Source organism: Prinia subflava, chromosome 15, assembly GCF_021018805.1.
Source record: "Prinia subflava isolate CZ2003 ecotype Zambia chromosome 15, Cam_Psub_1.2, whole genome shotgun sequence".
Taxonomy (NCBI): Eukaryota; Metazoa; Chordata; class Aves; order Passeriformes; family Cisticolidae; genus Prinia; species Prinia subflava.
In genome coordinates this window covers 19,875,894-19,901,203 of record NC_086261.1, presented here as the reverse complement: position 1 = coordinate 19,901,203, position 25,310 = coordinate 19,875,894, and the positions used below count along the sequence as shown (strand labels likewise).

Genomic DNA, 25,310 nt, shown 5'->3' with positions numbered 1-25,310 from the left:
CCAGAAAAACACAGAACTCCTGCTCTGAGCCTAAAGAAGTCAGTGTTTTTTAATTTAAAGATAAAAACAAAAGTTCAGAAGTCCATGATAAAGGACCTCAGGTTAAATACAACAAAACCATTGGCCTTGAATTTTCAAAGAGTATATTCACATAAAATAATGTCTTCTTTCCACAAACAAAGATGAATTTTATTTCCTAACCACTTTAATCCACAACATCAAGGACAGGGAATTAATAACAAGACAGAGATGGCAAGAAAACTCTCTCAGCTGTTGTTCTAAATATTCTGTTGTACTAAAAGGCTAATTTTAAAGGAAAAGTCTTGTCATGGTCTAAATCACTTCTCCTAAGGATTACTGCAATGAGGATAGCAACACCATTAGCTAGAAAGGCTCTATTTTACCAAAAGTTATGAAAGGAGCAGATGCACATCTGTACAGTTAAACATCTGTGCTGAAGACAGGCAGATATACTGACCAGTGAAAAACTGCAAGGGAAATACGGACTCCCTTGCAGTTGGAAGTGTTTTATACAAGTGATGTGTGTGAAAATACAGCCATAATGGACAGCAGTTATCCTACAAACAAAACCATTCCCAGAAAAGAACAGGTGACACCTGGAAGCATTTGTTGCAAAGGAACAGCAGCTGTGCAAATGCACAGTGACTCAGCTTCTCCAGTGCAATCCAGTTTAGTTTCACAGCACAGCCAGACACACCCCGGTGACTTTGCAGTGGCTCTGTCAGTAAGAGCTGAGTCCCAGCTCAGCAAATCCTGACAAGTGACTCACTTGAGTCACTGCTGACCGTGGGGCAGAGTTTCACCGCATCTGGACTGCAAGGAAGAGCACAGCCCTCCCCTCCAAGCCCTGCTCTGGAGCTTATTTAACAGGCAGGGGGTGACCTGCCTGCTTATTTAACAGGCAGCAGTGGTGGAGGTCCCAGGGTGCTCCTTACAACTGTCAGGCCTTAGTCCTGGTGCCTGGCCAAAACCCAAGCTTAGATATTAACCACTTTGTCTTACTCCAGTTTCCTCCAGTGTTTCAAGGATATAGGAACTTCCTTCGTGCTTCACAATGTACTTAGAGTGTGTTCAAGTAGCTGAACTCCTCAGACTGCTCACCATGACCAAATGAGAGATCCTGGCCACCTTTTCCTTCCCCATGTTCCACCCTTTTCCCTCAGCTCTTGCTTCTGATCCTGGATGCTGTTCCCTATTTGTCCTGACTTAGCAGTGGTGACCCCTCCACAAGGGTATTTGAATCCAACACAAGAGAGAAGGGAAAAAACAGCCAAAAAACCCTAAACCAACAAACCCCAACACACACCCCAAAGCACATTAATCTCCAAATTCTGTGAGGAGTATAGTCACATTCACTTGATAAATAATTGCTTTTTGTAGAAACGTTGTGTCTGACAGAGATAACATCAAGTTTATGTCTTCTTTAATTTTGAGCCAGCAGAAAGAAATTACACTGAGCCCAAAGAGGCCCAAAATTCTTTAATAGTATTGCACTGCCCCAATGAAAAACTTGTAAAAATAAATCCTGACACTCCAATACAATACAATAAAAATCAGTTTAAGTCACTGCCTCTCCACTGAACTCAATACTCATCTACAACCAAATAACAAAAAGACATGCATAAATTCAAAGCAATTCTGTTGCTTCAACGCTCCTATTTAGTGCCATAACAGAAGCAAGATGTTAAAACAAAGTAATATTCATGTCAGAAATTTGATTTGGACAGACTTTGCTACTATTTACCAGTTTTGCTAAAATGAGTAAGGCATAAATATAACTACAGCTTACTTTCTTAACACAGAAACATACGATTTGTCAAAAATCCAACCAGGAATGGCTTCTGGAAAAGTGGGAATACAGACTTCTATGTTTGTCTAGGAGAAGGACTGTTTATAGTTTAACCTTCAGTTCACCACAGTATGACACTTATCAGATAAGGTTAAATTTCAATAAAATAAGCACAGGGAGGTAGAACAGAGTGCTTGGCTGCATCATGAGCAGCAGCAGGGCTGTTCATATGTCCAGGGGTGAGGACAAGGCAAGTTAATTGTTCAAATAGTAAGAAAGATTTCAGTTTATCCAGTTGCAGAGACCTTGGCTGATTTTAAAAGGCAAGTGGCAATTATTTTGTTTCATATAATGTTTCCCCCTTTTATCCTATTATTGATGAGTATTTTTGCCTTACAGAGTACACATGATATTAGAAATTATATATGATGCATGAGGAATAAATAAGATTACTTTTAAAAAGTTCCAAGAGACTTCCAGACAACCCTGCAACTCCTATCTTCAGCAAGAACCCATAAAAGTCTTTTGCATAAGTATTTTTGTTTTCATCTAATGAACATACCACCGTTAATGTATTTACATTACTGTACAAACCTGTGCCACTTACAGAGATAGGATTAACAGAGTAGTGCCCAAAACTCAGATGTAGGAACATACAAAAATGGGGTTTGTTTTCAGGTTTTGTGCACTTCTGATAGCAGAGGTAGTATTGATTAAAGTAAAGAAACTCAGAAGCTACTTCTATATAAAACTCAGTTAGCCATGTATTTCTGGAACTAGAAATTCTGTATTGGTCAATTCTGACTTTATATGTCTGAGCAGCTTCCAAGACTTTCACTCAAAAATAATAAAGTCTAAAAGCAGAAAAAAATGCCCAATCAAACCTTTTCCCACAACTTTCCCATTTGGTTTTGTCATTTCCCGAAGTCTTAATTCCAACATGTGCACTTCCGTGTTATGAAAGTAATTTGGCTCATTCTTCCAGCTATCAGTCTCATGCTGTTATGCCAGAAACAGATTTTTGTGTGTGCATCCGAGGAAGCAACCTGCTGAGTTCTGCTCTTCCAGATTTTGTTGATGAAATTTGCCTTAAAGTTAAAAAAAACCCCAAAAAACCAACAACATGTTGCTTGATAAGCTCAGCTTCTTTCCTCATGTTAAGCTCCCAACCATGTCACTTGTCAAGGGTAGCCAATGGTTTGTATTACAAACAATTGTAATACACATAAGCAAAATAAAAAACCTCTAACAAATAAGAGCAAATTACAGATTTTTGTTGAAAAATCCACATTGTGTGAGCCTGAGAAACTAGTGTGACCTTAGACACAGATTTTCTTAAAAAATAGAAGAAATAAAAGATTAAAAACTACAAGATTAAAAACAAACAAACAAACAAACAAAACCATAAAATATTATCTCATAATGTTTTTAAGTGTACTCAAGGTCTAAAAGAACAGCATCTGAACTGTAGGTGCCTAGACTTACAGCTGGATTTCCATCAGCTTCTCTGGGTTTTACCTAATTTTCCCAAAACCTTTAGTGTAAGAAAAAATCTAGACTGTTTGGAAATATTTCAATGAATTACTCAGCCAAATATCTGAATCCAGTTCTCTGGTTTTATTTTCCTTTCTATAGAGGCAAAATAACCCTATGTAGGGTCCACAACACAGATTCCATACAGTCTCCAGTGCTGCAGGTTCAAGCATCAGTCATGCTTAGCTTAATGCAGAATAAACACACTGTAAGAACTGGGTTATGATCTGATGTTTCATTAGACTTCAGCTCCAGTTATTTGATTCCCTGTACTGCACCCTTTGTGTGTATATGAAAGTTAGCAAACACCACTTTCATTATTCACTACTTTGTTAAAATTGTTCATCAAATCCCTAGTCCTCTTCTCTCCTAAAATCCAAGTTTCCAGAATTCCAGCACTCTGCCTTTCCTTCTTTCTGCACAACTGACCTCCTCTCATAGAGAAAGAATCCTGCCAAACAGCAGAGACATCCACCCAGAAATACACATGAGATGTCACCAAATGTAGTTGGGGTTACTGCAGGAAAAGGATAGAAAGAACTTCCAGAGCTACAAAGCTGAGAATTCACACTCAGAAATGTCTGACCTGACAGAAGGTTTGTGAAAAGTGTAATAAATACAGAGTTCCAGTCTAAACACAGTTTGGCACGAATAGAATCCTCTCCCTTAGGGTAAGAGCTGAGAGTGACAGCCAGCCCTGGGGCTGTGAGATTGTCACCAGGAAACTTGTGCCTTGTTCTCAGTCAAAGGGAGGTCTCTAAGGTGGTTACCATGCCCTGAAGTCCCTTTAACCAGTATAGAACACGCTCCAGAGCAGTGGCATTTCTTATTCAATGGGAAACAAAGAATCTGATTTTATCTAAATTAATTCCGGGGCTTCCCAGAATGAAGCAATTGTTTCTCTGAGTTACTCTATTTTAGTTAGTAGATTTATTCCCCCTAAGGCCATTTGGAAGTTGGACTGAAGCATCTCTCCACTGTCAGTGTTACAAAAGAATGTCTAATCAGACAGAGTACTGAAACCAGAGCAGCAGCGTGACCATCTCAACTGCACAACAAAAGAGAAGAGATGTAAGATAGGCAAAAATATTAAACTGTCCTGCAGTTTAGAATAGGACAGCTTGGACAGCTTGAGCAGACTGGACTGTGCCAGTTTCACACTGCATCATTACGGACCTCATTTACCTTCTCTTACAAATAGGCTGCACAAGGAGTTACCAGGACTTTGTGTGCTTCTGGAACTCTGACAGTCAGACAGCTTCAGGTCTGTAGTCCATACCTATGAGGCTATTGTCCAAATAACTGTTTACCCTAAAGGCAGTGGCACATGCACATAAGAAACCCAAAGACTGCAAACTTGCCTTTTATCTCCTTTTAACAGTATAGTTTTTCAAAAAAATACATATCTTGGATTATTATTTTAAAATCTATAGTTAAAAGCCACCTTGTTTTAAACAGGTTATTTGATACCTTCAATAATGAATTGGTTTTGTTTGAATACCAACAGATATGAGATACCAATAGATAGTAAGATATGAGAACAACATTGATATGAAGTGAATGTAATGAGTGTGAAGAGACAGAACAACATTCAAGGGGTCTTGTCTCAGATCTGTCCAGAATCAGCAACACCTGCACATTGCTCCTGATAATCATTTGTCCAACACATTCACAGAGACCTACATCATGGAAATTCTAAACATTATTCAGTCAACATAATCTTCTTTATATCCTTACTATGACAAGTTTTTTCTAATGTCAAATCCACATTTCCTTTGCCTCAGTTTAAATCTATTTCTTCTCATCTGCTCCACCAAACAGAAAAAACAGCTTTCTTTTAAGTACTCAAAAGTATTTGAAGATTATATCTGCCTCCAGCACCAGTCCTCCAATCTTTAGAATAAACAATATGAATTTGTTCAAACTTCCCTCAGAGGTAAGATTTTAAAATCTCTTAAGGACAATCCCTGCTGCTTTCTGTTTCTCTCCAGATTGTCCACTCCTTTCCTGGAGAGCAGTGCAAAACCCCAAATATTCCAGCCAAGCTGTCACTAATGCTGAGCAGGATGGAAAGTGTGCAGGCTGCAAGCCTCCTTAGAGATGCCAGTGTCTAGGATGAGTGAACCATCCACAAGAGCACAACAGGAAATTCCAGCAGTTTCCAGCTCCAATCTCTAGCAATTTTAATAGCAACAGAGTGCTTTGGGTCCAGCTTCTGTTTCAGACATTTCTATCTCTGCAAGAGAAAGAGCTGCCTATGCGCAACTGGGTGGTTCTCTACTCATTCCATGTCTGCTCTCACTCACAGGAATTCTTTTTTCCATGTCTTACATGATGAAAATGCTCCAAAGCTTTAGTAACTATTTGTGACCCATAATACTCCATACAATTACTCAGCTAATTAACCATGATGAGCTTCTTTCAACTATATACATATTTATTAAAAAATAAAGAAACCAAAAAAAACCCATATGCACAAACAGAAGCCATTTATTCCCACAAGTTTATTCAGATTGCATTGCTTTACACATCTTACTCTAATGTTTTCACATTTACCTTTCAGTACACAAAGTCTGAGTGTTTCTAATGCTTACCTTTCTGTGTTCAATAGAAGGCTGTGGGATGACAAACTGAAATCCCAGCACTGCTAGGGAACTGAGAAGTCTGAAAAGGCAAACAGTCAAACAGAACAAATAATTACCACTAATACAAACCACACATCTACAACATCTTACAGGGCTTCACACTGCAAGAAAGGATTTGAATACAATTGCTAACCAAAACAGTCTCACTGGAGTGTATGAAATGTTCTTATCAGATTCTGTTCACAGCAGGCTCATACCTGAATGTATGAACCAGGTTCATACATAGATTTGTCCAGATATAAAGCAAAAGTGAACCGAATAGAATCTGTTGATAGTATTTCACATAACTTGATGTTTAAATTTAAAAATTCCTGGCAGTGCATATTTTAACACCTCAGCATTTGGTGTCAAACTGACATGCTTTGCAAGTTTTCTAAAGTGCCAGGTAAGAATTCACCCATCTGTGGATCACATCTGCTTCTAGCTCTGGCTCCTCATTTTACAGATGAACACTCCACCTCCAGCACACAGGAAACACAGAACAGGTTCTTCCCCAGCTGCCTAACACTTGTGGAAATGGAATAACCTAATGGGCACAGAAGATGGAAAGTAGTGAACACAATCCACCAGAGACTCAGGATAAGCAGCCAAGTATCACCCCAGTCCCCACATCTTCACTCTGAATGGAGTCATACTGGGAACCAAGCCCAAACAAACTGCTCTGTCAAGCCTCACCACTGCTGTAACTCCTAGGAGCCTGTTACAACTTAGGCACAGTTAGCTCAGTCTTTTGTTTGCTGTAATTTGCAACAGAGACTGGTTTGTCTCCTTCTAACAAGCCTCTTCACCAGAAAACATGGACAGGTGTGGCAAATAGGATCAAGGTATCTTTATTTGTACCAGGAGTTTGACTTTTCAGTCTACAAATAAATAGTATGTTTCAGACCCACTATACGGGGGAAAGCTGCTAATGATTTCCTGAATTTCAATGCACAAGTAAAACTGATGGATTTGAATACAAAATACATCTGCCAAATAATGGACCAGACAAAATTCCACTGCATTTCCTATTCACAGCTCTTTCCCTTGCTCCCTACCCAGCAACCCTTCAAACCTTTCCTATTGTTTCAGGTATTTTCTGAGACAGATCTCCTAAAGAGAAAGGGGTTTTTAATACTAAGCATTTAATTACCACCAATACAAATATTCTTCTGCTAAGGAGAATGTTTCTCTTGTGCTTTCTGTGTTTGTTCTTGCTAATATACTGCAAAAGGGACCACTAGGTAAGTACTGATTGCACAGGGCCTATCATCACCTCACCATCTATGCCCCTCTCTCTATCAAAGCAATAAACCAGTTAAAGGCTAGAAAAAGTCATTACTTCTTTACTGCCATGTCAATTTAGGGGGAAAAAGCCCTTTAAAAAGTGTGTTAGAAGGAAGTCTGGTATTTCACAAAGCTATCATCTGTGATAAAACAAAGAGGTGGCTGAAATCAGAGCCAGTGTAAGACACTATAAAGAAATCACAGCAGGAGTCAGAACATGCAGTTCAGAGCAGGGCCCAATCACATAGCGGTACATGGAAGCCAAAGGCACAAATGAATAAACTGATTTGCAAATCCCACCTGAAAGCAAAGGCAGAAGTAGAACTCAGACCTCCAAACTGCAAAATTACAGCAGCAAGTTTGTCTTCAGCTTGCCTGCCTATCTCTTTTCTAACTGTGTAAGTGATCTCCCAACTCTTCTCAATGAAAAATGACAAGCATCTAAGCAGGGGGAGTGCAGTGTCTGACAGGCCCAGCCTACATCCTCTGCAAATTATATTTCACTTTCTTCTCAGAATCTTCCTATCCACCCCTGCTCCCTTATGGTTTCTGCTCCCCCAGAACATGTGAAAGAAAGTTCAGACTTTCCATAAGGAAATGAATGCTTTCATCCTCAACAGGACAGGATTTTTCTGATCAGTCTGACAGTCTACAGATTTCCACGTGTAAATTCTTCTGAAATCATGCACAAGGTTGTGAGTTCTGAGCTGAATGAGAACTGTAATCGTCAAAGCAAATTACTTACCAGCTTAAAGTTTTCAGTTCTAAAATGCAAACCTTTAGTATATGTGTGATTACTCTGTGCCAGGCTTTTCCTGACCATTCTTTAAGAAGGTTGCACTGCAATCACCATCTGTATGTATGTGGCTCAAGGACAATAAAGATAGATTTTAAATTTGCTTCTGTATCTGCAATTGGATCTGTCAGAAACAATGGTATCAAGCTACTATTTCAAATACACAGGAAATTTGCCAGGAATATTAAGCTATCCTGAGGTAAGCCCCTAGCTCCAAATAAATCAGTGTGTGGCAATTTAATTTTTTTAAATGTTATTTCCCTCAGCAGCTTGCTTTGGCTAACTTCTCTGGACTAGGCTTTTTTATTTGTCATGCGTGACTAACTTTAAGCCTCCCAAGCTACACAAAAAGGCTTCTCCAATTTCAGTGGGTTTGGTTCAGGTATTCCCACAGTGCAGAAAAGCCAAAAATAACAAGTGCTTCTTAAAATAAGGCGAAACTTTTCAAGTACACCTGAACAGGTGAGGTACCAATTGCAGCTGAGTGGTGGCTGTAAAACTCAGGCTTCCAAGAACCTTGCTGGTGCAGCCCCTGCTCTCACAGTTAAGGCACTGTTTGGAGCCAGGCACCCAGTTTGAAGCACAGCCAGACTTTAAACTGTCTCACTTTTACTGGCAACACCAACTGCCAGTAATATAAAAAACACAAAATATAAACATGGGCATGAATATAAACAACTGGGGAAAAGGGGAAGGCTCAAGCACAAAGCATTATTAGGTCTATTGTAGGAGTAGCATGACAAATTTTGCAGTGTAACACCTCATTTGGGAGCACGTCTCAGAGTTCTTCCTAGTCAGAGCAGTGGGTGTTAGCTCTGCATGAACGAAGCCAGAGGGTACCAAAGCAGATCTCTCACAGGTCGCTGTCCCTCAGTAGCCACATTCTATGAAGGAATATTATGGCCAAGTGTGCATTGTCCAGATACAAGTGATCAGTAGTGACTAGTGCAGTATGGCTCTTGTCTGAAATTCCCACCTTCCTCCCAAATGTGCTGAACAGCCCAAGTCTGGGACAGCTTGGGAGGAGCTATGCAGGTCATCCTTCACCTGGAAAGATGACACTGGTAGTGTCACTAATGTGTGACAGATCCATTTTGATGGAAAATCTGCCCTGCCATATTAGGAGGGTGCTGAAATTGCAATTCAAATATTGATGTCTCAAACTCAGGAGAAGCAAGGTTGGAGCAGCGTGCTTCAGTAACTCCACCACAAAGGCACTCAGCTGTCCTTTGCAGGAGGTCAGCCTGTGTGGCATCAGGGCTGCCTGTCTGCTCTGAATCTGCTCGCCCAAGGACAGGACAGAACCAGACAGACCAGCTCAGAAACACCTGAATGTTTCCTTTGTTAGGAAAGCTCTTTGAAAGGTCTTTCCTATGTTTGCCCACTGGCAAACTGTTTCAGGAATGTGTAACACAAATCCGTGAATGAATTGCAGCACAGGTACTAAAACATGTAAATGAGCAATTTAAGCCCAGTGACTGTAATTGTTCAGCCTCATCAAAAAACACAGAAACTTTCCAGTAATATAGAACATCACATTGGCACACACTGACAGATGCTCTAAGCATGAACAAACATTGAGAACTTTCTTTTTTCACTATCACCAAAGAATGCTATGTCTGGTATGCATATACTTGAGTATTTGGTCTTGGGACAAGATTTCTATTTACCCTTCTACCATACAGACACTTTTAACAGCAGAGCGAGAGACCACCAAATGGAAATTTACTGCAGTGTGTTAAGAGCAAATTAAATAATACTTTAAATGTTTTATTGCATCACTTACCTCAAAGAAACTATTAAACTGTCTACCATGATCTTTTAATGCAAGGTATCTTGAAGTGAAAAATACCTCTTCACTGTGGTATAGCACAATGACAATCACACACAAATCCTACAAAAAGAAAGGAGAAAAACAATTACCACTGCTTATTTTCCAGGATATAGACCTACATTAGTCATCTCTACTTCAATTCTTGGGACTTTACAGGAATTCAAAGTGAATATCCAGTGTATGTGACAGGCTTAAACTGTACAATGAAGTTAAATGCCTTGCCCACAGTCGAGGAGGAAAACTGGAGTTAAACAGCATTCTAAATATAAATTTACCTGATCCTTATTTCTAAATACTATCAGTGCATCACAGCTACTGAGAACACATAGAAATCCTACCATCCCTTGGGAAGATGACCCAAGCACACTTTCATTTGTTTGTAAACAATCTCAAATGTTCAGACACATGGGAAGTTTTAGTAAATTTGTAATCCTATATTTGGCATCTAAAATGCACCAGAATTTTCAGGTGGGAAAGAGATCCTTGCAGCAAGGAAATACAGCATAAATCAGAAGGGCTGGTGGAACAGTAGCAAGCAGGGAGAAAAAGAGGAAATAAAACACTATTAAAACTGAACCTAAACTCATACATTTCAAAACTTGGTCAACCAAGGTATGTATCTTTCCCTTTACAAGTGGTTACGTGTTGAAATGCAGTGGAGTGAAGAGAAACAAGAGAACATTGCTGCTCACAGATAAAGAGCTCTCAATTTCTGTCAGACAGCCAGATAATTGAAAACTGCCTAGAACGGGACAGGACTGACAAGAATGTAAGAAATGTGCAGTTGGATAAATTACAGATCCTGCTGCTAGGACAATGCAGATTGTTTGCAGGTAGCTGGACAGGTTAAATATCCCCACCCTCTCCCAAAAATCAAACAGCAAATTTGGTTTAGGAAATCCCAAAATACTTGTAACATCTTCAAAAGAGAACTCCACGATTGATTAATGGTTTGACTGTTTAGTTTTATAAATGGAAGGCATTGAGTATGTGGGAAAGCATCACAATGAAAGTTCTGTGTGTAACAGTTTTGAGTCCTGAGGAAGAAAGCACTAAGGCTGAGATAAACTTCATACTCTCCTGCAGGTTCACAGTTCTCAGTAGACCTAGGAGGTTTTCTCAAACTTATTCACCATTTTCACTACTTAACACCATAAAATTGGCTTGTTATAAGATGGGAAGCCCTTCTGAAAACAGATTTTTAGTCTAGATCTGCAACACTTCACAGTCTGAGATTTTAGCACATTCAGTAAAAGCTGCATCCCTTTAAACATCAGGCAAGTCCACACATCCAGCACCACCACAAGGTATTTAGACAGATCCTCTAACACAGGACTTACTAATTCTGAACTGAGAAGGAAAAGTTGTCTCACTGCCTACAACCTGACTCTTAATTACCAGGCATTCTGAGGCAATAGTTGTTTATATCCCTTATTGAAGTTGGAGAATCTGCCTGTAACATGGATCCAACATGGTTTCAAGTTCTTATCATCTTGGGGTTTTTCCAGATGTACTCCCTTTCAGAATTTTCACTCCACAATAATCTTTTTATCCAACAGCCTTGTATAGAGTGACACAGTCTCAAAAGAACACTGCTACGGGATACAAAAACACCGAAAAAGAAAAGTACACTGCACTAATCCCTTCTATAAACTGTGCCTCGTTTGAAAAACAGGAAAGATAATATGACAGATCTAGTTTTGCAAAGAAATATGAGAAGGACCCTGAGTGTTTCTGGAGACTGTTCTTAAAAAGAGTGCCTAAAGTCCATGCATATGTTTTCAATTTTTTCAGTTCATTTGTATCTTCATTGTCAATGGCACGTTGCATTACTAACTCTGCTTTCAACTGCATTTCAATGCCTTTTTCAAAACACCTCTTACTGCAACTCCTAGATGCATATCTTTTGAAATATCGTTTGTAGCCCATAGTGTAAAAACTGCTAAATATTTAAGTGACTTTAAGAGCTTGTTTTGCAGATTATTTAAGAGCCTAGGTACTTACAGCCTACTGAAAGGCATGTCGTTTGGCAGTGGGGTCTTTGATATGAAAATGTGCAAACGTGACAATCATTTTCCCTCCAGAAGATCCAGGGCAAAATGAATAACTGAAATGGCTACGCAGTTAACACTGGGATTGAATAACACGAATTTGGCAGGGAAACTTCCAAAAGCTGATGAGGTGTACTTGTGCTGGGTCAGTCTTGCATTGTAAAAGTCAAATTGCCTTCCCAGAAGGGATGGAAAACACTATAGACTTTCTAGCAAAAAACTCTCTAGTAACCCTGCATACAGCAGAATAGATACTAATTTCTCAACTGGAACAACCCACACTCTTCTACTTCACAGAGTCCTCAAGACTTTCTCCACTGCATTAAAATATTTGACATTTCAGCAGTCTTCCCTATTTCACTTCCAAGCTGGATTAAAAGAAGATCAATCTGTAAAACTGGGTGGAAGGAAAAAACCCCAAAAAAACCAAAACCAACCCTCCCAGAAAACCAATCAATCAAACCAACCAATGCCCCTCACAGGATGGGACAGAATACAAACCACTCCAGAACCATGGATGGCAAAGGGAGAGGTGTTTCATTGTATATAATCAAATGTGCACTGGGTCACAGAAATGATTAAAGGACCCTGCTTCAAGTCTCCTCCCCTTTCACACTGCATTCGAGTGGTTTTAACACCTTCCAAATGCTGCTGGCAGTCTCAGCAGTAATCCTGCCAAGCAATGAGCCAATCATAACCATCCCTTAACTTGGTATTTACTGGCATTTACCCAGACCCTTTCTCACAACATAAGAAAATAAAAATACTAATTTGTAATAGAGATTTCAAAAAGGAGTGGGGATGGATAATGGCAGTTAAAAAATAATCTAATAGGCTTATAGGCAATCATAGAAAATTGCTGATAAGGAGAAAAAAAGATTTCTCAAGGAGTTAAATGACACAATACACAGAATTATCAGACACCACAGATACTGTACAGACATTTAAGAAAAGGAGAAAGAAGTTCTTCTGGGAAGTCAAAGGTAAGAGTTACCCTTTGGCTAATTAACTTCAAGAAACATCTTCCTACTAAGAGGTTTGAAATGTTGCAGAGAGCCAACCTTATCCTAACCTCTTAATTATCATGGGACCACTCACATGTGGCTTTTCATGTGACTGTACCCTTTGTGTATTGTGAGTGGATGGTATTTCACTTCCATGAATTCCTGTGTCATTTTGGCATCAATCTGTACTCCCTGTAAGTCCTGTCAACGCACACACATCCATCTGCATCCATGTATGAACTGTAACAGAAATTCCTGAACACGTGCATGTGTTCAGTACTACTTAATCAATCCAAGACCCTCGATTTTAACTCACAACAGGAACTCAGATTCATCATACAGAAACATATGCTCATTCAACCACGTTCAGAAGTGCTCTGAGCCTTTTAGCCTCTTCTATCTTGGTGACTTACATATATATGAAGCCAACTCAAATTTCCTTCAGTATTTATCTTTTTGGTCAGATTATATATCTGGCTGGCTACTGACAATGGCAGCTTGAGGCAGCTATGGAAGTTGAGTGTTGTCCCAAAGTCATTTTTCCACTGATAGGAAAAGTTCGCATTTTGGGGTTTTTTGTTTGTTTGTTTGTGTTTTTGGTGGGTTTTTTGGGGCGGGTTTTTGTTTGTGGTTTTTTTGGTTTGTGTTTTTTTGTGGGGGTTTTTTGGGGTCTTTTGTTGGGTTTTTTTGGTTTTTGGGGTTTTTGTTTGTTTGGGTTTTTTTGGGGGGGGTAGTGAGAGGGAATCATAAAGAATATCTACTTTAAAAAGAATATTGCATCCTTTAAATCTGCCTTTGAATCTGTTGCCTTGCACATTGGTATAGTGTATCTGTTGGTTTAGTTGTTCAAATCTATTAAATCATGTTCAGTGCAAGTCCTTTGGATTGCATCCAAAATTCACTACATTCACAAGACTTTGATAAAGCACTCACAGTTTGCCAGGTTTATCTAGCTACATAATTTGTGCATACATCCAACAGCTTGAACTGCAGCTGTTGACACCTACCACCAGTGTTTTAATCTCTTCAAATATTCATTAACTACATTAAAACATACACTTGTCTCTGAAAGCTGCACAAAAGAGAAACCTAGCATAAGATCTGATGAAAAGTTCTGATACTTACGTGGAGCAAACATTTTATTAAAACAAAAACGGTAAGTTACTCCACCTAACCCTGCAGGTGCCTTTCTTTTTTATTTTAAACGCTTTGAGAACTTTCAGGTTCTCCTTCTGGGTGTGCCGGAACTACTGCAGCCCAAGGAAGCTCAGTGCCTGTCTCCAGTGTAAGCGTGATCAAGATCCAGTTTCCATTTCTTTGCCTAAAATCTCACACGCGGGGAGTCCAGTGAGTGTTCCACGAGCACCAACACGCCCCGAGCCGTGCCCGAGGCTCTCGTTCCCCGTGAGGGCGGTGTGGGAGCCCTGCCCGGGGCCGGGCGGGTCAGCGCGGGCCGGGCCGCAGCGAGCGCGGCGCTCCGGGGCCGAGGCACGGCCCGCCCGGGGCTGCGGGACCGGGCTGAGGGAACCCACCGGGCTGAGGGAACCCGCCAGGCTGAGGGACCGGGCACCCCGAACCCGCCGGGCTGAGGGACCGGGCACCCCGAACCCGCCGGGCTGAGGGACCGGGCACCCCGAACCCGCCGGGCTGAGGGACCGGGCACCCCGAACCCGCCGGGCTGAGGGACCGGGCACCCCGAACACACCAGGCTGAGGGACCGGGCACCCCGAACCCACCGGGCTGAGGGAACCCGCCGGGCTGAGGGACCGGGCACCCCGAACCCGCCGGGCTGAGGGACCGGGCACCCCGAACACACCGGGCTGAGGGACCGGGCACCCCGAACCCACCGGGCTGAGGGACCGGGCACCCCGAACCCGCCGGGCTGAGGGACCGGGCACCCCGAACCCGCCGGGCTGAGGGACCGGGCACCCCGAACCCGCCGGGCTGAGGGACCGGGCACCCCGAACCCGCCGGGCTGAGGGACCGGGCACCCCGAACACACCGGGCTGAGGGACCGGGCACCCCGAACCCGCCGGGCTGAGGGACCGGGCACCCCGAACACACCGGGCTGAGGGACCGGGCACCCCGAACCCGCCGGGCTGAGGGACCGGGCACCCTGAACCCGCCGGGCTGAGGGAACCCACCGGGCTGAGGGACCGGGCACCCTGAACCCGCCCGGCTGAGGGACCGGGCACCCCGACCACACCAGGCTGCAGCAGTTTCCAGGCAAAGTGCAATTACGTAAAACATGAATCACAAAGTTGAGATGATATCACTCAATTGACAAAGAAATTTTTGGGATGCAACCGTGTGGAAACAATTGCTAACCTATCTTACATTCATTTCAATATTTCAAAGTGGTAGGCTGTGCAATTTTGGCCAAATCCCCAGAATTAGTTTTAAAACTGTGCTTAGCAACCACATGGTGGTTGGTTTTTACCTTCCCTTCTCTGTCTAGAGAGGCACTGTAGGAATCTTGGTACCAGCTTGTCACCATTCACTGGTTTAAGGAATTTCAACTCTTGTCATGGCTGTTGTGGATAACTAGTGAAGAACAAACTGGAAAGACCTTATATAAGACAAGTGTGCAGAGACTGACCAGTTCTGTGCCCGTATGAAAGGCCTACCTCAATGCTCAGCTGTATATTCCACTTTTTCTCTGTAAATGGGGCTGAACATTCCCTTTGCCCACAGATGCACTAACACTCATTGCACACACAGCCATTAAGGGCTCCCTGTTCCACACTTAACCACCCCAGAGAACTGACAGGTGCTAGCAGTTTCAGCATTTGAAAACCATGAAAAGTACTACTTATCACAGCTCTACATATAAGAAATCATTACCTCTTGTAACAAAGTATATTCCATGTATTTTAATACATTTTCCTTTCCTTGTAAGTAACTTTTTTGCTACACTCTGAATCTTCTAAACCAAGGATGTAGAAGGGGCTGAACGGGTAAGAGGAAGGGAGAGATTACATATTAAAAATCCTTTTCATTAAACAATCTTTCTTAACCATTCCATAATCCTTATCAACACTTATCTGATTACTGGTGTAGAAAGATATGAAAAAAAGAAAAAATAACATTGAACAGCCTAGAAAATCAGGTAGAATCTGTGTGAACACTGATCTGTTTGAACATTGACAGTCTGCCTACAAAATGAACAGTAAGAGCACAAATTTGTTTTCAACAAGTTCCTGTTCTAAATACTTTTCTACCAAGTGTAAGTAGTGGAGTGCTGCTTTAGTTTTGGTTCATGTACTGTTCTGAGACCCACTCCATTTTGTGGAAACTCAGGTGAAACTGTCTGCTGTGACTGGTAATTAAACATCCTGGATGGAAATAACTGAGAAGGATTATAAATGAAATATCAGTCTGCAGATCTATTTATTTAGTAGAAGCCTTAATGATACTGATGTTGCAAGACATACAACTGCATTTCAGAACTAGGAATAACAGAAATTTCTTACAGCCTCTGTTAGCCATACTAATTTCTTTACCTGTAAATATGTCAAAGAAAATTAACTTTTTTTTATGCTCTTTTCAGGACTTGGTTAATGACAGCCATTTTCAGAATTGAAGAAAGGTTTAAAGTTAGAAGCTTTTCCTAGTCTGTCTTCAAAACACAGGCTCCCAACAGCATCTAACTGATGGTTCTGAGGACCTACTGTCTTCTGCATGGAAACCAAAGACCCACCAGCCTCACTCAGAGTGGTAACACACCCTGTTTAAAAAGGTCATAGAAAACAAATATTTCAGCAAAGCTAATTGAAGGCACATGTACAAGGAAAGTAAAACAACATATTTCAGGAGTAAAATCAGCTTAGTAATGCAACTGGGAGACACCCTCTCATTATGTAAAAATCATGTATATTACATAATTATTGTGAAGTTAGAAGATACCTTCCTTTTGCAAAAAGGAAACATGATTTTCACCCATCTGTTTAATAAGAATGGCTGTCTGGCAGACACAAGTTTGGGTGGTTTATTTATTTATTTTTTTTTTAAACTGCTTCCCATAAGAAGGTGTTCAAGAAACATTGTTAATACATGCCTAAGCTTCAAGATCCTCCATGTAGCAAAAGCAAAGACAAAATATAGAAAGCTGTGCCTCAGAGAACTTTTTTTTAAAGTATTAGGCAACATTCAATATCATTTACAGTGAAGAAAAAGTGTTCCTGTTGCTAATGTACCCTCTGAAAGAAATAATACATTTACTGGTAAATAGATGTTTGTGTCATTAGCCTACCAAAATTAACTCTCTGCATTGCTCCAACACAAATAGAAAAACTGATGTAAACTACCCTTTCCATAAATTTGAGCTGATTCACAATAACAGGATAGTAAAAGGAGTCAGCAAGTCCTCTGTGAAGTCACAGAAACTTTTCTAACAATATAAAAATCCTGAAATTCATAGCTGTGATTTCCTAAGGAAGAAATTAAGCAGTAGAGGAAAGCTTAAATATATCACAGTCCTCATAATTTGTTTTTAATTTTAAAAACTTGTTCCCATCGAGCTATTACCTGAACACATACAATCTCAAAATATTAAGTTTTATAAAGTTCCTTCTGTTCTATTGGCATGGTTTGAGGTGTGGTACCAGTGTGAGAACACAACATGAAGAACAGTATGAGATGTGGACTGGTAATCTTTGCTTGCTTACTCAGAAATGTTTTCTTTGGAGTATCAGTGGGAACCATTTCTCTGCATAAGTAATACCTCCAAATAATAATGCTTTCTGGGAATGTTCCTACATTATCCAGAGCAGACAAGGGTAGAAGTATTTCAGTACAGGGACACTGCAAAAGTCAAACCAAACCACTTAAACTTGTTAGCCAACCTCTAATGGCTAAGGTAAGCTTTCTTAGTCCTTGGAAGAGATCAGTTTGCATCTTCCAGCTACCAGAGAAAACACAGGCTTGTCAAGAATGACTAGGCATTTTTCTTCTGGGTAGCTATTCATATCTACTATCATCAGAGATGTTTAATTTTCTAAAGTTAAACTCTCTGCAGAGGAACAGTTACTAACTGGAACATGTACCTATAAATACAACACAGGCATCCTATTGAAATTAGCAGTAATATCCTTGGGATTCAATTTCAAACTGCAGCTAGAGTGACTCCAAGGGCTTCTGTGCCATTATTCTTCATGCACTAAACTACAAATGGGATAAAAACCATTTCTGGGGAACTTCAGAGATTTCCCTTGCTGCTTTCTGCCTTGGGTTAGGCACTCTAAAGAAAGGCTGGCATTCCCTCAAGACTGAATGGGTCTTTTACACAGAAGAACAATCAGGGAAAAAAAACCCAAACAAGCCCAAACCTATTTGCTCGTACAGGTAAAAGCAAGGCCATTCCATGTCAGTTTACTAGTCTTAGTTCATTATACTTAGAAATAAAATACATTTATAAATGGACATACCAGGCTACAACCCAGCAAGTGTCTCTCCCCTGCCGTTTGGCAGTGAAGGAGCAATGTCTTGGTAGACCAAGGACTATCCCCAGAGTTTCAGTGCAGGGCTGCACTGCAGACCACTGCCTCCTGCACTTTCTCTAATGGAGATTAATGTGGGCACACATCCCAAAATAATTCCTTTTCACATCCTTTTCTACACAGGTTTTCAAGGACAAGTGTTTAACATACATTTCAATGCCGCCAAAACTGGAAGGAAAAACATCATGGGTACCCACTGACGCACATTTTGTACCAACAAATGTCCAAGAAAAAGTGACCAAGGCTTTCATAACAGACTCTGAACATGATGAAAGTCCTCTTCCCTTCAGTCCTCTTCTGCAGCCAGCAAACTGCTTTATATTGGCAAAAAAGGAAGTTTCTCTTTTCTATCATGCAATTCCTACATGCCTTGGGCTTTGCCTCCATCAGTGACCTGTACTGCTCAGGGGACAGCAAGGGTGCAACTCAGCTGTCATGAAAAAGCTGAGCAGCAGCCTGAAGGTGCTGTACTGCACTGGGGCACAGAGAGGCTGAGGTGCACCATATTAAACTGTCAAACAACAATTTGTCCTCTAGCATTTGGGATAATCTGGGCACTAAACCCTTGCTAAATAGTTTCAGTGCATGAGAGCAACACAAGGCTTCAACTGACCAGAAGCCAGACACAAGGATGTGGAACTTCCCAGGTACCCATGTGAGAACATATTTTAGGGACCACTGAAAAATAAGTGACACATGTCCAAAATAAACAGTGCTGATATTTTTATGGCATCCTGGTAACTGCTGAACTTGCCTTTGCTCAATAAAGCATTAAAAAAATCAACTGTTGACATCAAGGAAATGTCACATACCTAATAGCAAGACTTAGATGTTTTATCTTTTAAGAGGAAGTATAGAAAACTGCTAGATCATGGACAGAAAAACTGTTCACCATGTAGCTTACACATCTTCATTGTGCATTTCAGAGTCTAGGCTCCAGAACATCTTGAAATGAATGAGTTATGGAAGATTGTCTAAATTACTTTGTTATTAAATAATACTATTAGAATGACGAGATTCTAATTTATTTCTGATTAAAATTCTCTCTGATATGAGGCTCCCCACATACTAGTACAGAAATGCAACAATGGAATGTAAAGATTTATTGTTTTCTTTTATGTTTCTACATAATGATGAATAACAGGTCTGATGAGAGATCTTGCAAGAGCACTATGAAATTAAGTATTTTTTCCATAATTCCATAATTTTGAACTAGAATACCAGGGAACTTCAACCCAACATGAAACAATAAACCAGCAAAGGATCTCTGACAGCCAGCTGGAAGGATGGCAGTAAGTTATCTTGTACATCTTTTGCAAATATTAAATTCTGCATGCAAGTAAATACAGGGATAACTCAGAGAACACACTGAAGAACTGTTTCACAGAGGTCTATTTAGCTTTCATCCACAGTAAAATTTAGATGAGGTCTCCAGCACAACACCACAGACATTCAATATGTTTATCTGCTGGGCTTGATATATATAGAATCTTACAAATAGTTCAGATCCAAAACTGGGATGGCAACCAAGAGCGTGGCATCAGATGCCAATTGTGCTGCCAAGCCTTTACCACTTAAAGCGGTACATTTGCAGAGGTGCATCTCTTTTCTATGGGAAGAGATGTTAATGGAGAAAAAAGGGAAAACACTAAGTTACTAAGCTTTAATTAGTAAAGATGATAAACAGTGCTATCATTGGGTCTTTTCAAGAAAGAGAAATTAAGATTCAGCATGATTAATCACAGCAGAAGAAATGTAAAATCTCTATGTTCAGAAATCCAGAAACATTTTACAGGTTCAATTCTACCCCCAAGACTGATGCCACTGAATATAATTTTCCTTAAGTTCTTATTTGGTTTAGGCTCCAGAAATATCCTAATGCCTGCATCAATCATAGCTCCATGTGGTGAACCCTTCAGCCTCGTGCATTTTAAAGCTGAACTGCAAGATCCTTTAAGTGTTGGGAGACAGAGCTGTTTATTCTTATCCTGTCAGCTTGAAAGGGATTTTAGACATCCTACAAATCTTGTCTTGCTGCTATGCCTCATGTGCTCTGGTGGTCTAGATGACAGTTAGTATTTCAGTCCATTTAATGTAAACTGCATGAACTGTTACACTCCTGCAGGAGATAGCAGTCCTTGACACAAAACCACAAAGATAATTGTACATTCAAGGAATCTTGGGCTATCATTCACTGAGCAGCGAAGCTGAAACCTTTCACCAGCTGCAGATTAAAATCCCCCTATTAGGAAATTTATAGTTTGGAAGATGCCATCCAGTGGCCTGTGAAGATTGAGTTTATGGCTGACAGATAAAAGATCCAACCTTGCAGAATCACCAACAGCCCTTGCCACCCTTGCTAATAGCATTATTCAAAAAACCTAAACAAGTCAGGAAGATGCCTTTTTGACTTCCAGTCATCCTTTCCAGGTCAGGTTGTAGTCTTGATTTTTTCTCAGCCTAAGTGGACTTAATACTGCTTCCAGTAGAGGTTTGCTTAGAGAGTAGGAGTAAGACATGATTGTAGTCTGACTTTGAAAGTAATGAATCAACTTTGCTACTTGAAAAGTCATTCACCAGAGTTAATGCACACAAGTACCCACTCATATCTGCAAAAGCCAGAAGGACTGAAGAGAAACAACAGTAAGAAATACCACACTTCCCTATAATTCCTGCATGGGCTTGCAGAGCAAGGCAGATTAAAGAAAACCCTTTTAACAAAGTGGTAGAAGCCATCAATACAATTAGTCACCACATAGTAACGAGGTGACTCTATCCTGCCTCCCCATTTAGCCACACACTGTTCAGAATAAGGCAGCCCCAAACATACCTGCAATACTGCAGTTTGAGCAAAATTTTTATACTTAGTTTAGTGAGCCCCTGTACCTCACAGCTTCACAACATACTCAGATTAGGAGGATACCAAGAGGGGGAGTGACTACCACGATACAGGTCCCCTCAGTGACAGCATATCCAGCCTTTTGGCTGTATCTACAGTCACTGACATTTCAGACTAAGGTATTCTTTTCTGTCTGTATATAACAAAAGTTTTAACACATAAGCATCTTTGCTCACTATCTCTGTTAATCAGATGCAGCTTAGAAACTGTACTTCATAGTAGTAGTTTTAGAGTTGGCAGCTGTGCAAGTCACAATGAAGTCACTTCTCTCTTCTGATCACAATAATAGCCAAATCTAACTCAGTGTATCAAACTCATCTACAACCCAGAAATCTCTGCCACCATTATACCAAGTTTTGGGGCTTTCATAACCATTCCAGCTCAAGAAAATCTATTCAAGTGCCTGGGATTTGGCCTAAGCAAAGTGAATAGGGCCTTATTGCATCAGGTAAAAAGAAATCAAAGGTCATCTCTTGGCAGTAGAGCCTCAATTTATTTGTGCTTGAGGGCAAGTTATTACAGCACACTGACCCTTACCTGACGTCACTTAGTGCTTCCCATGTGTCTGCAAACGAAAAACAGGGACTTCAAATGTGAATAGGAGACTCCTTAAATCTGCATGACAACAAGAGCAGCCTGTTACAAAACACTGGCAAGGGAAACCAAGTAACTCCTCCAACACTGTGGACTTCATTTGCTGCTTTATATAATCTGTAGGCCAGAGATGATAGAGTGATCTTTTATAAAAGGGTGACCAAATTTCATATGCTCTTTTGGGGTGGTGTTTTTGGGTGTTTTTTTTAATCAAAGTCTACTGCTGTTGCACAAACTGCTCAGAGTCAGAGAGTCTCATATATTGACTTTTAATCTTCTACTTGAGCACTCACTGTTGGAGATAGGTGAAGACTTGCTGAAAGGAATGCAACTCGAATGGAATCACTCTGGGCACTGCTTCACACTGTGCTCTCTGTTTTAACATAATATCTGTATGGTCTGAGGACACAGGCATTTTGCAAAGCCCAGGGTTGTGAAAAGCCCTTCTAACATAACTTTAAGAAAACAGCAAAACAAAAAGCAGAAACAAACCCCACCTTGCTGAATTTTCAAATGCTGGGAGGATACATTTGGAAACAGTTTCTCCCGCTTACCATTTCAAAACAGTAGAAACAATCACAACTAAATCACAAGCACTATGTGTCAAAAGAAATCAGAAAATGACAGTGTCTGTCCAACTTTAACAGTATGAAAGTAGCAAAGATATTTTAGCCCTTTCATGCCCTCATGATTCAAAACTGCATAAGGATTTTTCTTGTTTAAAATAATTCTTAGTTATTATTATTTAAATTTTGAACATGCTCACAACTCTCGCTTTGCATTCAGCCATGGTGTAATGAATTTGGCCAGCCACAAATACAGGCAGAAAGCACAGCTTTATGACAACTGATGAATTACAGCAGCATTGTGAGTGCCTAAGTAATAAATCTGAACCTGATCCTGCACTGTAAACGTTCCTATGGGAAGAAACAAAGTACTCCAATTGCCTTCATCTGAGCAAATCTCTGAATTAGAGGGGGGCCAGTAAGGAAGACTGAAAAAAAGACAATCTTTTTGGTGTGCAATATGTATTAATGAGTTCAAGCAATGCCTGGAGAAAAAAAAAAGGGGTATAAGAAATTACATTTTTAATGGCTGCTTATCACTACAAAGGAATCAAAACTGACAACCTGCCTTAACCCCTGTGTTTCAACACATGAACAGTATTTCCTGGGCCAACCAAACTGAACAATACTAACAGTTAATGGTTAACACACTCTATTCTTTTAAATCCTTATTCATATGCTGTAAAGTGCTTCAGTTCCACATAGAGCCCCTGAAAATCTGCAAGGAGCTTTGCCCCTATTCCCCACTCACTTCCCCAGTGAATGCAGCTCCACAGAACTACAAGAAAATGAGACAGAGCTTTCCTTTCTGCCAAATTAAGTAATTGCATCCATTCTGTACAATTTATCACTCTTTTGGGCAGCTTGTGTCATGGGATGACATTTTCTTGTAATTATGCAGGGTGGGATTGGACAGGCTCTTGCTTCTCTTTGCCAATCTGATAAGCACAAATATTTATTTTTTTACTTTCGTAGAAACTACATGTTTTAGATAAAAATAACCAAACAAAAATACAAGTATAATGCACAACCAACTAATGGCTTGATGTTACCAAGTCAGGACTACAGCAATCACCTTTACTGTGGAAAAAAAATCCAGGATATCTGAATACTTTCCAAGTCAACATTTACTCTCAGATTAGTGTCAATAGTTTTGCTGAATTTGCCATTTACAGACAGGATTGTCCTCCCATGCACTTCTCTGCAGCTAATCCAAAGTGAGCATCAGGGGAATCCGCCTGATTCAGGATTCCAGATTTTAGTCATACAATATTCAAGTATCCAAGTGACGTTTTTCTCCTGGGGGAGTTGTATCCATGCTCACAGATATCCAAGTGCTGATCCAGCAAGGCCAAGCACAACAGATGTTTTCCACCAACAAGCAGGTTTCATCAAGAAGGGCTTTTAAAAAGGGCTTCTTTATCCATCCTTTTCTTAAAACCAGAGCAAAGAAAACACATTCCAACTGGGATATCATGACTCACATAGAAGGGAACAAGCAGGAAACCACAGCACTTCTATCAGTGTTGCAGACAGTGTCCTCAGGCTCCCAGCAAACACTTTGGGAAGCCTTCTCCTCCTGTTCTCTTGTCTCACCAGTCACAAAGGACAGACCTTGTCCCACCTCTTGGGAAGCCAGGTCCAAGGTGTCACATCACCCCTGCTTGTTCATCAACAGAGACAAACTGGGAGAGCCTGCTCACTACCAGGGTTGTGTGCTAAACTTCATTTTGATACAAGAAGAGGTCAACACAACCCAGTCAAAGATAAAGGAGGTTCAGAAGTTGAAAGTTCAGAAGTTGGAACTTCTGTTGTCACGGCAGTTATCGCTTGGATTTACTGAAAGGGACTATTCTTTTATTAATGCTAGTATTTTAAGAAGCTTGGGTTTAGGAAAAAAGCACAAGTAAGTGAAGTTAAATCAACAAAAATAACATTCAAAAAGGGGTAGTTTTCTGTATTTCTCGCTACACTTAATCACACAGCTATATATAACTCATGAGTTTATAGCAGTCTTGGAGGAAGGGGAATAAAGGATCACAGTTACAAACAAGTGGCTCCTCTGCAAAAGGATGAATTTCATCCACCAAGTCGTGTAAATTAAATATGTTTTTGGGTACCCAGAGAGTCTTACAAACTCTCCAGTTCCTGGAACCAACTATACAACAAGTATAACTTGTTAAGTTAAAGAATAAATTACTAACTCTTGTACTGTCAAAGAAAGCACTGGAAACTCATAGCCGAAACCAGTGGTCTTGCTTTCCAATGACAAGAGCACATCACATGGGAGTGGCCTGATCTCAAAGACACTGAAGTTGCTGCTAACCTTTTCCTTGACTTTACTGGCTGTTAGACCAGAGCTTTAAATAAAAGAGATAGTGGCTCTTGCACTTACTGAGAAAAAAATCTACAGAACTGATGGAAAAAATACATTTTTTAAAATAAATTTTTCCATCTAAGGAGCCTGGAATCTTCCTGTGAAGGGAAATTCCAAAACCAGGACCAAAATAAATACTGAAGTGGGATGCCAAGTAGTAGCAGCAGCATAGGACTGATGTGAAATAGCCAACAAGCAAGACCTTAAGCTGTGATTTGGAGAAACACAGTAGTAAGCCTGTGAAGCACGTACTACCTAATTTGGGTTCATTCGTGTACCATAAATATTTTTACTCAAACTACCTTTTCTTTTTTTTTTAGCATCTTTGCATGCAGACTATCTTCAAGAAATTTAACAGTTGACCAACATCCTGTAATTATCATACCTAGTTCAGAGATAAAGGAACAAGTTCAGAGATAAAGCAAGATGCCCACGGC

The 25,310-nt window shown here is 40.4% G+C and overlaps 1 protein-coding gene across 1 annotated transcript in view; it reads right to left on the bottom strand.

The window, feature by feature from the left end:
• LOC134558760 (thrombospondin type-1 domain-containing protein 4-like) overlaps nt 1-25,310 on the bottom strand; it is a 67,132-nt gene that overhangs the window by 37,851 nt on the left and 3,971 nt on the right. Inside the window, exons 2-3 of the mRNA XM_063412950.1 lie at nt 9,837-9,944; nt 5,938-6,007 (exon numbers count right to left, since the gene is read on the bottom strand). Coding sequence (XP_063269020.1) covers nt 5,938-6,007; nt 9,837-9,865 — 99 coding nt within the window. The 5' untranslated portion in view covers nt 9,866-9,944. The remainder of the gene's footprint in view (nt 1-5,937; nt 6,008-9,836; nt 9,945-25,310) is intronic.